The sequence below is a fragment of the Lygodium microphyllum genome, chromosome 1, assembly GCF_053477565.2.
Source record: "Lygodium microphyllum isolate KBCC chromosome 1, Lygodium_microphyllum_v1.1.10, whole genome shotgun sequence".
Classification (NCBI taxonomy): domain Eukaryota; kingdom Viridiplantae; phylum Streptophyta; class Polypodiopsida; order Schizaeales; family Lygodiaceae; genus Lygodium; species Lygodium microphyllum.
The window spans coordinates 104,660,866-104,674,073 of NC_141135.1; the positions used below are offsets into that span (position 1 = coordinate 104,660,866).

Genomic DNA, 13,208 nt, shown 5'->3' on the forward strand with positions numbered 1-13,208 from the left:
GGGGTATGCACAAATATATGGCATTGATTATGAAGAAACATTCAGTCCGGTTGCAAGGATGGCAATCGTAAGAGCAGTCATTGCTATGGCTGCATCAAAGGAATGGTCTTTACATCAGATGGATGTAAATAATGCCTTCTTGCATGGTGATTTGCAAGAAGAGGTATATATGGAGCAACCACCAGGTTATGTGCATGCTGTTCATCCTGAGTTTGTTTGCAGGTTGAAGAAAGCCTTGTATGGCTTGAAGCAAGCACCTAGAGCATGGTCTGACAAGATAGGACAGTATCTTGTCACTATTGGCTTTCAGATTTCCAAGGCAGATTTCTCACTTTATGTGAGAAAAACAGAGAAAGGTATTATGCTACTTGTCATTTATGTTGATGATTTGATTATGACAGGTGATAGTGATGAAGATATCCTTCATGTGAAAATGCTATTGAAGCAGAAATTTGAGATGAAGGATTTGGGAGAGCTGCGTTATTTTTTGGGCATTGAGGTGATTAGATCACCAAGTGGGATACGGCTCTTGCAAAGGCAGTATGGATTGGACATGCTGTCCAAATATGGGATGACAGGCTATAAGCCTATTTCAGTTCCTTTGGAGCAAAATGTGAAGCTGAGCGCAGATGCAGGTGAGCTTTTGGAAGGCCCTACTATGTACAGATGCATAGTAGGAAGTTTGATTTATATGATTATTACCAGGCCAGATTTGAGCTATGCTGTTGGATTGGTAAGTCAGTTTATGCAGGCTCCAAGGAAACCGCATTTGGATGCGGCTAGACGCATACTCAGGTATGTGAAGTCCACATTGCAGTATGGACTACTTTATGAGACTAGGGTTCAGATACAGTTGCATGGATACACTTATGCTGATTGGGCTGGTAGTATTTCTGATAGACGATCTACCAGTGGATATGTGTTCTCTTTTGGGAGTGCTGCAGTCACTTGGAGCAGCAAGAAACAGCCTACAGTTGCCTTGTCAAGCACAGAGGCTGAGTACAGGGGCGCAGCAATGGCTGCATATGAGGTAGCTTGGTTGCATAAGCTACTTTATGATATGTATCAGCCTACAGATGGGCCAGTTGTCATTTATTGTGACAACATGAGTAGTATACACTTGGCAAATAACCCAGTCTATCATGCTAGAACAAAGCACATTGAGGTGCATTATCACTATGTGCAGGAGAGGGTCTTACTAGGTCTTATTGATCTAGTTTATGTCAGCAAAGAGGATCAGGTAGCTGACGTGTTTACAAAGGCATTGGGCGCAGAGAAGCTGCGCAAGTTCAAAGACCTACTTGGTGTGCAGGAATTGGGATTGAGCTCGAGGGGAAGTGTTGAGATATCGAGCTCCACTCGTGATATGCCAGGGTGACCGTTGTGCATTTATGTCACCGACTTGTCAGTTTGCAGATGCGGTTGGTACACCGCCCATGAATAATAGCTAGATGACAGCTATCCTTATCTACTCTAGTTCGTGGCTCAGTTAGTATGCCACCTTAGTTAGTTGAGTTTGGTTTGAGACCCATATATAGGGTTCTTCTATTTCTATGTACTAGAGTTCTTTTGGCTTACACAACTAAGAAGAGGAAAACTGTTTTCAGCCTCCACCTTTGTGTGTATTCCCCCATTGTGCAAGCAAGAAAGCTACAAGTGAGACTCCTTCCTTCTCTCCCACAATCTTGACTATTAGTGATTATTGGACATATTTATGTACTATGCCTTAGTAGTTGACTTGTAAAAGCTTTGCCTTCTCTAGGAATAATCATGTTGCTATTACAAACCTTAAAAGGCCAATGATTGTTTATAATATTTGCTCCTCTGCAAGGGCATCAAAATGTCTTTATATACTATACATAACATGAATAAATAATATGCTAATTGAGGGTAGGGTAATCTTTGATTTATTTTGACAACTTTATGATTCTTAAATCTATGTACTAACCTAGTTGTTGTGTAAATCCTTTGGGTTTGGTGTTTTCTAGTGTCTTTGTAGGTGCGATCAGAATAAAGATGGGGTCTCAGGACGACACCTACAATAGGCATTAGGTGGTAAGGTTCCTACCTTCATCTTTTGTATGGATGTAGGTAATAGTTGGACCCTTTACCCACTCAAGCCTGGAAAGACTACTCCCAGGGACTTCTTTTCGATAAAATTGACTTTCTTTTCTCTCTCTATTGTACTTTTCAAAGAAAATTAGAAATATATACTTACTCAAAGTAGTAGTAATGTACATGTTCCATTTTGATAGTATTCAACACTAATCTATTGGGGGCAAAGGTGCTTATGCCCACGCCACCCTATATTCACTATACACATTGTACCTGCGCACTTGTACATTGCAGGTGGCGGGTGACCATTGCTATCACTTTATTCTTTATTCTTCCAATGAGTGTTGCAAAAGGAAAGGTTGGTCACACATTGTGACCATTGGAGTTCCCACATATTGTATCTATCTCTCTCTTGCCCTCTTGCTCCATCTGCCATAGCTCACATTTGTCTTGCGTCCACTTGCTCTTGCTTCTACTCGAGCTTCATTCTTCAACTAGTATTAAAGCCTACCATTCAAGGATCTTCTTCATCATTCACTTTAGCCAAGATTCAAATACATATAGCTCAATTTGATGGTAGCCACCATTGTTTCGGCCCATCAAGGTAACCATTGATGCTCAACTCTCTTCTGGATTCTAAGTACTTGTTTAGGAGCTCAAAGGGGATGATTTGAGCAATGTAGTGTACTCTCTAATCTTCAAACTAGCTAGTAGGGTAGCAAACTCAACATGATTTGCACTTGGCTATCCAACCCCTGTCTTTGGTAGTTTACTAGCTCTTGGACCCCTTGGGCAATCGGATAAACACTTGAGAATCACTCGAACATTGCTTGGTTACACTTGGCTTCTTTCTTGAGGTGAAATACCTTAGCCATTGATTATGGAATAGTATAGGCCTACTGTGAAACCTCTAGCATAGTATGTATTGAGCTTCTCATTGCTTATGCAATCCCTTTGGAGCTTGGTATTGATGCTCGGATATTATGGTAATGTATTGAGGTGTTCATTGGCTTCACTCGCACTCAAATAGCTCAATTTCTATAGGGTTTTATGTTTGTACACTATTTGGATAGCAAGATTTCTAACTGGGAAGGTTATGCCTATTGAGATTCGATGCCATTCGGGTATACCACTTGAATGCAATGATGTTTAGCATTGATGCTTGGACTTGGATATGATTATGGAATCCTTTGACACTCGGATTTAAGCTACATTTGAAGACATTGGAGCTTTGGCTACCTACTTCAGTTGCTTTAGTGATTGTCATTTTACAGGTTTGAAGACATTGGGTTTTATGCTCTCGAATATATTGTTTGACATCTTTGGGCACTCAGATGTCATATACTTCATGTATTGAGCCTTACATTGCTCTTCACACTTTGGATATGCTTTAGGGGTTGCACATTTGAGTTATTTGCATTTACTTGGATACATTGGATTAGAGCTCCAAATCTTCTATGCAGTTGAGCTTGGTTTATTGAGATAGTGGGACTCTTACCTCATGTATATGCTCTCTTGGATACTCTTGGATGTAGTTACACCTGCTTTGGGCTAATTTAATTTGCATGCATTGGACATTGACATTTACATCTGTCAACAGGATCAATGATATATACATGCTTTTTGGTTATGTATTGAGCTTCATTACTTTATGTTAAGTCAATTGTGTATTTGACAAATCTCTGCACTTGATCCTGAGATCTCTTACATACACAATGTCTATGCATATGGGATGTATTGGTTATTACTGACTCCCTTGAGTTTATGATAGACTTTAGTATTGGTTGCATATTTACTCATGGCTAGTTCCTTTTATATATCCCAATTGTTATCCAAATATTCATGGGAGTAGCAACTTGGTATTGCCTAATAATTTGTCCACAATGGTCTTAGTCATACAGTCATATTTATTATAGCAATACTGTAATTATAGTTTTCAACATTGTCTTGGAGAGGAGACATTTTACTTTGGTAGTCTATTGCTTGCACTTGGTGGACAACTCTCTAATTTGGTATTCCCTCCTATTTCGATCTTGTTTTGGTCTTAAGTAAGTTACTCATGAATATATGTGTGCATCATGTGGGCTCAAAATAAGGTACTTTTAAAATACCATTTTTATATATTTTTTACATATAGAAGGGTGTAATATAAAGGGGTTATTTATAGATTGAATAGAAAAGGGTTATGTTTTATTCAGGAAAAATTCACAGATAAGGATATTTATAAATAGACCTTGAACGCACGTGATGTAGAGGATATACATATAGTAACTTCCCCGAGGTTTTGTTGAAGTTTTGGGGGTGATTTGTAGTCATTTACAATAGCCCATTCCTTGGATTTTGCGTTAGTATACCATCATTATGGATAATTCTTTGAATGATAGTGCTATTTTCAATGTTGAAAAGCTTGATGACACAAATCTCACCTATTGGAAGATGCAGACATAGCAAGTATTGATCCGAAAAAAGTAAGTTAGGTTGTTGAAAACCAAGAGTATGAAGCCCGAAGGCATGGATCAGGATGATTGGGATGAGTTGGATGAGCTATATAAATCCACCCTTATACTGTCATTGACTAAACATATTCATCTCAATATTTTTGCACCTGAAGATAAGGCCTAGTAGTTATGGAAAAAGATATGCAATCTTATGACAAGCAAAGTTCTACATCATAGATATATTGGTTGAAACAGCTTATGGACCTTCACATGAAGAAAGGGACTTTTGTGTCCACTCACTTGAATGAGTTTCATTTGATTTTTAGCCAGTTGACTTCACATGGCATTGAGTCTAAAGATAATCTACCTCCCTTATTCTTGCATGTGACACTTCATGAGTCATGGGACACTTTTCATACATCCACATGTGCTAATATGGCTAAGGATGGCTTGAAACTCCAGGATGTTGAGGGTACTATACTCATAGAGGAGATAAACAAAAAGAATGTGGATGCAGCTTGCTTACCTCACATAGGGATTGGTTTCAGTACTATTGCAACATGATATGTTTAATGAGACAAGGAAATGACTTGGCATTGGATATTATTGGTATTATGGATGTAAGACTGTAGTTTCTCTGAGGTAGCTCTTTTACTCTACATAATGTACATCATGTATGCCTTCTATTTGCTAGACAATTGGATAGTAGACTATTATGTATCTTTCGGTGATTCCACATGGAAGATTACCCATACGAATCTTATCTTTGCTCAAGGTGCCAATATTGGCAACTTCTATCCTTTATTTGTATTTAGATCTCTTGACCATGTTTTGACTGTGGTTGAGATACCACATGTTTCTTTATGGCATTGTGACCTTAGGCACATGCCCTTAAAGGGAATGAAAATGCTCACTTGTTTGCAGTATGTTCCGCCTCTTCATTACAAATATTTTTATCATTGTGACCATTATCTTTATGGTAGGCAAAACACACAATTCTCATAATAAGTATAGCATTACACACATGAGTGAGTCCTTGACTCGTGCATTTTGATGTATGTGGTCCTATGCACAATTAGTCACATTGGCTGACGTGGAGTACTTTGTTATGTTCATTGATGATTATTTGCATAAGGTCTGGGCATATCTTAGTAAGTAGAAATCAACTATCTTATTTATCTTTCAATGTTAGCTTACTCTTGTTGATAATCAATTTGGATATAGGTTGAAATGCCTAAGGTTTGACAATGGGGGGTGAGTATGTTTCTAAAGCATTTGAGCAGTTTTGTGATGAGAGGGATATGAAGTGTTAGTTGATAACCTTGTATACCTCACTCCAAAATAGTGTTGCAGAGTGCATGAACATAACCATTTAGGAAAGAGTCTGCAGTATGCTTAGTTAGGCAAGCTTACCGCATCGTTTTTGGGTTGAGGTAGTTACTACTACTATACATTTGAAAATAGATCCCCATCCACTACTATTGGTTGTTAGGTTGCAGAGGAGGTATGGTTTGGAAAACCTCCCTTATATGTGCATCTTAGAGTCTTTGGATGTGAGGCTTTCTACCATGTACCTAAGAACAAATGTAATAAGCTGGATCCTAAGTTAATGAAATGCATCTTTCTTGGTTATGGAGATATAGGTGAGATGGGCTATTGCCAATGGGATCTGTAAGCTCAAAAGGTCATTTATAGCTATGATGTTGTTTTCCATGAGGAGAAGTTGTATAGGCAACTTGAGTAGGTAGTTGAGGTATGCAGGGTGATTTTTCAGGAGGAGTCTCTTGTTATAGTACAGCCAGCTAGACAGCCTTACAGGATGATGTTCTAGTGACCAATGATCATGATGTTGGACAAGATGTACAAGCCCTAGAGACTATTCTGAGAGGGTCTACTAGAGATAGATATCAGTCTGATCGGTTTGAGCCTTCCATAGACTATATTATGGTGGCAAATTTTGGTGAGCCTCTTGCGTATGAGGAGGTCATGCGTAGAGGTGATAGTCACTCTTCTTAGAGGGCCATGGAGTTTGAGTTTGATACACTGTAGAAAAACCATACATGGGATTTGGTTCCTTTGCCCAGTGGGTAACATGCATTGCCATGCAAGTGGGTGTATAAGTTGAAGAGTACCCCTGGACGCCCCAAGCCAGTATATAAGGCCAGATTGGTTGCTAAGGGTTTTAAGCAGGAGTATAGTGTTCTTGGATATAGTGATACCTTTGGGTAATATATATTGAATAATAACCAAAGATTCTTGTATCAATCTTGCTCCGCTCTTTACCCTTTTCAAGAAAAGAAGCTTCTTTACACTCGTGGTGCACACATGTCTCATTATTTGATTAAGACTAGCTCATAATATACATGATGTCTTTGTGTTTCTAGCTGTAGATTACGATTGATTTGAGCTAAATATGTTGATTTTGGATAGGTTTATTTAAAATCACAATTATTTATATGTAAAACATTAAGGGACATTCTTGGGATTTTGGATTAAATAAATGGATATATCCAACATTCACAAAAAACTAAGATTTAGTGTTAAGTGTGTTAAAGTTAAAATATAATTTTTTTAAAGAGAAGCTTTCTAATGTTAAAACGTAAGGATATTTTATTTATAAAATGTAAAAAAAAAACCTAAAAATTGACAAGGGTGAAGGTTTTCTTTTTAGCTCCAAAAAATTATTTTCCATGAACACAAAATAGATTGAGAAATTTGAAGTTTTGAAATTCAAGGAGAATCACTCCTGAAATTAAAAGAACGCTCGGTAATTTTAGCTAAAATTACTAGATGGAGATTAAAGAAAGAGGATATTGGCTAAAATTATTAGATAATAATAGATGGAAATTAGATAATAATAGATAATAATAGATGGAAATTAGAAAAAAACAAAAAACGGTAAGATTATTCTACGGGCGGCCTATCGAAAAAAAATGGCCACCAGGCGTTCCAAAAGACCAGAGTCAGGGAAAAGGGGGATTCAAGGAAGGTTTAGCTCTCTGCGAACATGGCGGTATCTGGTGCAGGTATACTCGATCAGTAACTGTTGATAAGCTCGTTTTCTACTGTAAGAAAGTGTCGATCTTGTCATCGTCCCTGCAAAGATTGCTTGCATTCTCTAATCTTATGGATCTTGTCATCATCCCTGCAAAGATTGCTGGCATTTTCTAACCGTAGAATTAAAGGGAGTAATTGGTCCTCCTTTAACCCTAGATCTTGGTAACCTGAATTCAATCTGTTCTGTGTCATTGGCCGTGTGTGGTATAGATCCACCATTGTAGATCTTTTATGTCAGGTATGCTGTCTCGCTTTTGCGGATTAGAGTAATCATGATCTTTAGGATCAGAATGATCAATGGTTCATTGTTCGTTTCTGCGATCAATTTTTGCATCTCTTGCACTTCACTTGGGCGTTCGATCACTTCCAATGTCCGCGTTTACAAAAATTGATAGCAGATACTTTTGGCTGTTGGAGGGGTTTTGAATCAATCTACATTTATTTGCCATTTTTAAGTGAAAGCTTTGTACAAATAAGGTGTACCTTCTTCTGCAAATTTTGAAGGTTTTTCCTGGAGAATTTGCAAATCATTTTGTATTAAGCTTTGGTTTTAGGTGGACACTGCACATTTAGCAAGGAACCAAATGAAAAGTCTATTTGCCATTTTATAGCAGCTAACATTTCTATGAATTTTGAGAATTTAAACCTTCTTTCGATTCATTTTACCCTAACCTTGGCTTTTTGTGAACACTGTATATGCAGCAAGGAGCCAAATGACGAGCACAGGAAACTCAATGCTCTACTCCTTTTTGCTCTTCATGATTACCCTCTCCCTTCAGCAAATGTACAAGGAGAAATTAGCATCTTCGGAAGTGTTTACGATAATAGGAGGTTTCATAAGTTCGATCCTATTCCTTCTTGCTCTGACTGTAAGATCACTTTTCCTGACGTTTCTCATGGTATAGATGAGATTATATTTTCTGATCAACACATACGTTGAAGTTGTTATTCTTTTGTGTTCCGTACAATTATTGTTTGATGGGCATATTCTACATGCTTAATGTTTGGCTCGCACTCCTAACAGCTGGCAATCGCTGAATTTTGCAACCAGCATTGTTTTTGGGATACTCGTTTCTACCTTTTGGTATGTCCTGCTATGGGGGCATCTACGTTGATGAGTGCCTCATGCACTGTGCTATCCTGTGCAGAACAATACAAGTGTAGCATTACATAGTAATTGAGCCTTGTAATGCGATTGTTTTGTTCAGAAAGGAGATTTGGAAATACAATACCTGTGAATGAAAAGTACATTTCCAATCTAGCATTTTCTCGAATTGAGGCTCTATAGTTTGGCAAGCAATCAATTGTCACTCGTTTCACAAGTGGGCATCCATTGGACTTTGTTTCTCATCATTGGAATTGCTATTAGGTCACATTTTCTGCATTGTTCATAGTTTGACCGCTTATTGGCACTAATAGTTTTAGCAATTTCACAGTTGGTGCCTCATGAGTTGTTTTGGACATCAATAAATTGTAAGGTTGTAGGCCTTGTTGTTGATCAGTTTTGAGATCCTCAGGTCTAGATAACCAACTATTTGTTTTGTTTTGTGAGTCTGGTATGCACAACCAGGTTATGCAAGCGCCATCACAAGGCTAAACCCTTAAGCCCCTAGTTTGTCAGACTATGTTGCTTATTTCCACTCCATTCGGTCGATAGCTTGGAGGAGACCAGCATTATGCTGGCAGGGATATAACCAACTATTGAGACTGGGCATCTAAATGAGGCTGGCATGGTTGAAGTTACACCCTAGATTTTTGGGTAGACATGTGGCTTTCAAAGTTGTTGGATTATTTTCATTATTAGGCTCTTGGATTGAGACTGTTTTGTGCTGTTGGACATTTGTATTGTATGCATGGGAGTATAGGAATTCAAACATTCTTGTTTTTTCGGCAGGACTTGTAGGTAGACAGTTTTACTCCTATGGTTGATGTTGTGATGTTAGCCTGATTTCATGGCTCGTGCTATGTGAATGAGACTCCATCAAGTGGAAATTTTGTGCCAGTGCTAGAAGCAGGAAATTTTTACTATCATATCATGAGGCATAGACCAACTCATGGCCACATCAAGTAGAAGGTTGTGGTAGGGCTAGAAGCAGGAAGCGTTGACTGTTGCATCGTTAGGCATCACTACAATTTATTTATTGGTGAGAGTCAAAGCTATTGCCAGCCTAGTCATTGCATATACGTGTAAGCAAAAGTGAAGGGCTCCCTTTAGTTGAGGATTCTGTTGGTTCTATGAAGACTTTGCTCATGATTGGTTCAGGTGCAGCAAAATGCAACCCTCCCTAGGAGCCCCTCTCCCTCCCTGCCTTGGGCACCAAAGACCCAACAACAAGATCACGGGCTTCACACACAGGTAGGGCATGTAGAACTCTCCTATCATAAAAACAGCTAGTGTAAGACACTGGGTTCTAAATTGGACAACTCAATAGTATGAGAGAACCCAAAGGCGGAAATGATCCTCAAGTCTTCTATCACAGCAGCATATGGAAATGTGGAAGCTTTGAGAGCCAATGTTGTGTGCTGTCCACCACACGTCCGTACTTTGTCTTTCTTGCAGAGCACATCCCTGCCCAAACTAGGATAGCCTTGATCAGTCACAATTAGTCTTTGCTCCATCTCCTACAGCCATGAAGACTCCAGTCCACATTCCTTGAACCACTCGTTGATGCTCGTGCTGTCTTGCACTTGCGATCTTGCTGATGACTCACCAAGAGAAGATCTTGATTGTGCTAGAAGAACCTGTTGAGGAGAATTTAGAACAAAGAGTTGCTGTAAATGCAGAAATTCTTTACATAAATTACATAGCAGGTTAAAATCTAAAACAATTAGAAAGCTGGCAAAGACAAAAAATCCCACTTTTTGACCATTAAAATGACTATCTAGGGCCAATTTACATATGCAATGAGCCAGCAAAATTAAGGCATGCATTGATGCCTAATTTATTTCATTAAAACAGCCCAAAAAACTTATATTTATGAAAAATGCATTACTATTTATTAGTAGGACAAATGCCCAAAAATCCCCTGTAAAAGGGCAGGCCTAAGTATTGATTATCCATCATTTTTCTTAATATTAATACTAAATGGTGTTAAATAAGTAAGCGAATGTTGTTGGTGTGTACTTCCCTTTATGTGCTTGTGTGCAAAGTATTCTGTCTATTTATGTCTATTGCAGAGCTGAAGACTCATCATTTCATGTGCTTCACCATGTCAATATATATGACTGAAATATTTTTACAGTATCTTCATGAGCTTGTTAGCTTGTTTGCAAGTGGCAATTGTAAGTCTATTGGAATAAGAAAGAAAATGATGTGGAAATCTATCATAAAGAACAGAAATTGATTCACCTGCCAATGCTTGCCACATAAGACCTTAGGCTTGCCACATAACAGGTTGTTCAACCACTGTCTTGGGAGAATTGAATCCTTGCAACCTCAGCCTCACCCTTTCTTTTCAAACTTGCAGTTTCTGTGACCTCCTAATATTTGAATAGTACCAACCTAGGCATTTGAGAGATCTTTTGTTTGTGGTGCAGTTCATTGGAAATTGGCAGGAGTCTCTAAATAGTCGGACTGGCTGGGGATCTGGTAAACTTTCTTCATCACCTTCCAGTGCAAGATGTTGGATTGAAGTTTTCGAAAGCTTTTTGCTATAGTTCCCTCCTAATGTGTGCTTTTATTTTCAGTGTTTCTCGCAGAACTTATAGCAATAGTGGCAGCGAGTGCTGTGCACAGAGTATGTGTGACAACATGGTGAGTTTGTAACATGACTAACATGATAGTACAAGAAGTCATTTTTTCATTTGTCAGTGGGATGGGGCACATGGGTAAACTGGCTGGTTGTGTATTCTGCTAAGTCCTAGGACAGAAACAAATGGGTGGGTGTGCAATGTTTCAATATTTGAGGTTGAAGTTTTGTGAGCTTTACACCTGGTCACATTGAGTTCCAGTTCAGATCTTTAATTGGAAGTCACTTGGCTGTGCAGCTTGATCTTTTCAGTGGGGCTTCTGTATGAAGTTAATAAGCTGTCAGGCATGATGCACCAGAAACTCGAAGTCAAGAAAAAGGCATTTTAGGTCTCAGAATGAAATTGATCTGTCGAGAATGGTTGAGTTGAAGCAATTTTGATGCCTTGTGTAATCCTGTATAAGAATTCTTAATAGTGGATGGAGAAATACCTGTATCCTGGTTGTTTCTTGCATTTGCTTAATTTTTTGAATTAGGAATGGACAAAAGAGTGACATTTAAAACTACTATGGCAATCAAAGTGCCACTTCACTATACCTACACTTGTAAGCTGGTCCATGAAGACTTTTCTCAAAAGAATAGCTACTTGGCTTTGACTCATATTGAGTTTGGTGTTGTAAGATAACAATCAACACTATACAAAGCTGTCAGAATGCTGCTGGTTGCCAATTTGTGTCAGCGTTGAGCTTGTTACATGATTTTGAAAAAAGGGTTAGCAATTTTCGGTCACAGATTTATTTCTCGGAGCATTCTTTCTTCTGATAACTTTTGTAGGATACAATCCATCTCTGTGCCCTTCATGACCCCTTGAAGATGGAAAATTTGCATTTCTAAAGCTCTTCCTCAAGGATTTCTAATGCTTAATACTAAGTTTAAGCTGTTGTAACATCTTAAGGCGCAGGACAAGAAGCAACATTATTCTTTAGTCATCACAGTTGAATGTAAGCACAGTGCAAATCTAATGGCTTTGTTTTATCATGTGGTGAGAAGTCAAACATAAATATGGTGCAGATACAATCGGCAAGACAACTCATTGTTGGTATATTTGGTCAAATGGGTATCATTAGGAACAATCCAGACAAGCAGCATTTATATCGATCTTTGGTGTAGGTAAGTAACTGTATTCCAACTTATATCAAGAGTCTTGAAGTTTCATTGATCAAACATATATCAATAGGTACAATATAGACAAAGATATGCAATGATAGGCTAACAGTAGTTTGAGGTTGCAGCTGGTGCCATGCTGAAAAAGGCATAATGTTATCATTGAAATTTAGTTGCGTGACGGATCTTTCAAGTAATGCTTCCAGCACGTGTTCTTTACTCTTGTAGGTAGCTTTTTTTGGATTTGTTGTACAGTAACATTTGAACTTGTATACCTGTCTATGAGAGCTTAGAGCCCCAAATGCACAAATGATTGCTCACACAACGCATACAAGAGGTGATGTGGTAGCAGATCATGACTGCATTTTACAACACAGCACCAAATGCAGCTTGTATTGTGCTTAACAAAAATTGTGGGTTTCCATACGTCATCATATTGCAACTTGTGCTTCATTTGTATGCTTGAATAGAAGGTGGCCTTTGACATTGTTGTTGTGGATGTAGATGTAGATCATGACTGCATTTTACAACACAGCACCAAATGCACCTTGCATTGTGCTGAACAAAAATTGTGGGTTTCCATACCTCATCATATTGCAACTTGTGCTTCATTTGTATGCTTGAATAGAAGGTGGCCTTTGACATCGTTGTTGTGGTTGTAGATGTAATTTTGTTCCATGTAGCCAATGATTCTTGGTGTATGTGAGGTCTAAGCATGGATGCTTTCAATTTCTTGTATATGAAAGGTGGTAAAATGCTCAATATTTGAAGGCATTAGCATGTAAGCAAGGGCTTTAGGAGGGAG

At 38.4% G+C, this 13,208-nt stretch overlaps 1 protein-coding gene across 3 annotated transcripts; it reads left to right on the plus strand.

The window, feature by feature from the left end:
- Nucleotides 1-7,394: 7,394 nt before the first annotated feature.
- On the plus strand, nt 7,395-11,899 carry LOC148041489 (keratinocyte-associated-like protein). 3 transcript variants are annotated; one of them, XM_087680125.1, is made up of 5 exons: nt 7,395-7,519; nt 8,253-8,419; nt 11,088-11,139; nt 11,238-11,304; nt 11,538-11,899. In XM_087680125.1, exons 1-5 carry the CDS (start codon nt 7,501-7,503, stop codon nt 11,626-11,628), a joined length of 396 nt encoding a protein of 131 aa, XP_087536251.1. In that variant the 5' UTR covers nt 7,395-7,500; the 3' UTR covers nt 11,629-11,899. The 3 variants fall into 3 exon arrangements, with proteins under 3 accessions (XP_087536251.1, XP_087536268.1, XP_087536259.1); XM_087680142.1 differs by having other exon boundaries at nt 7,518-7,560; XM_087680133.1 differs by lacking the exon at nt 7,395-7,519 and adding an exon at nt 7,572-7,788.
- Nucleotides 11,900-13,208: the final 1,309 nt, after the last annotated feature.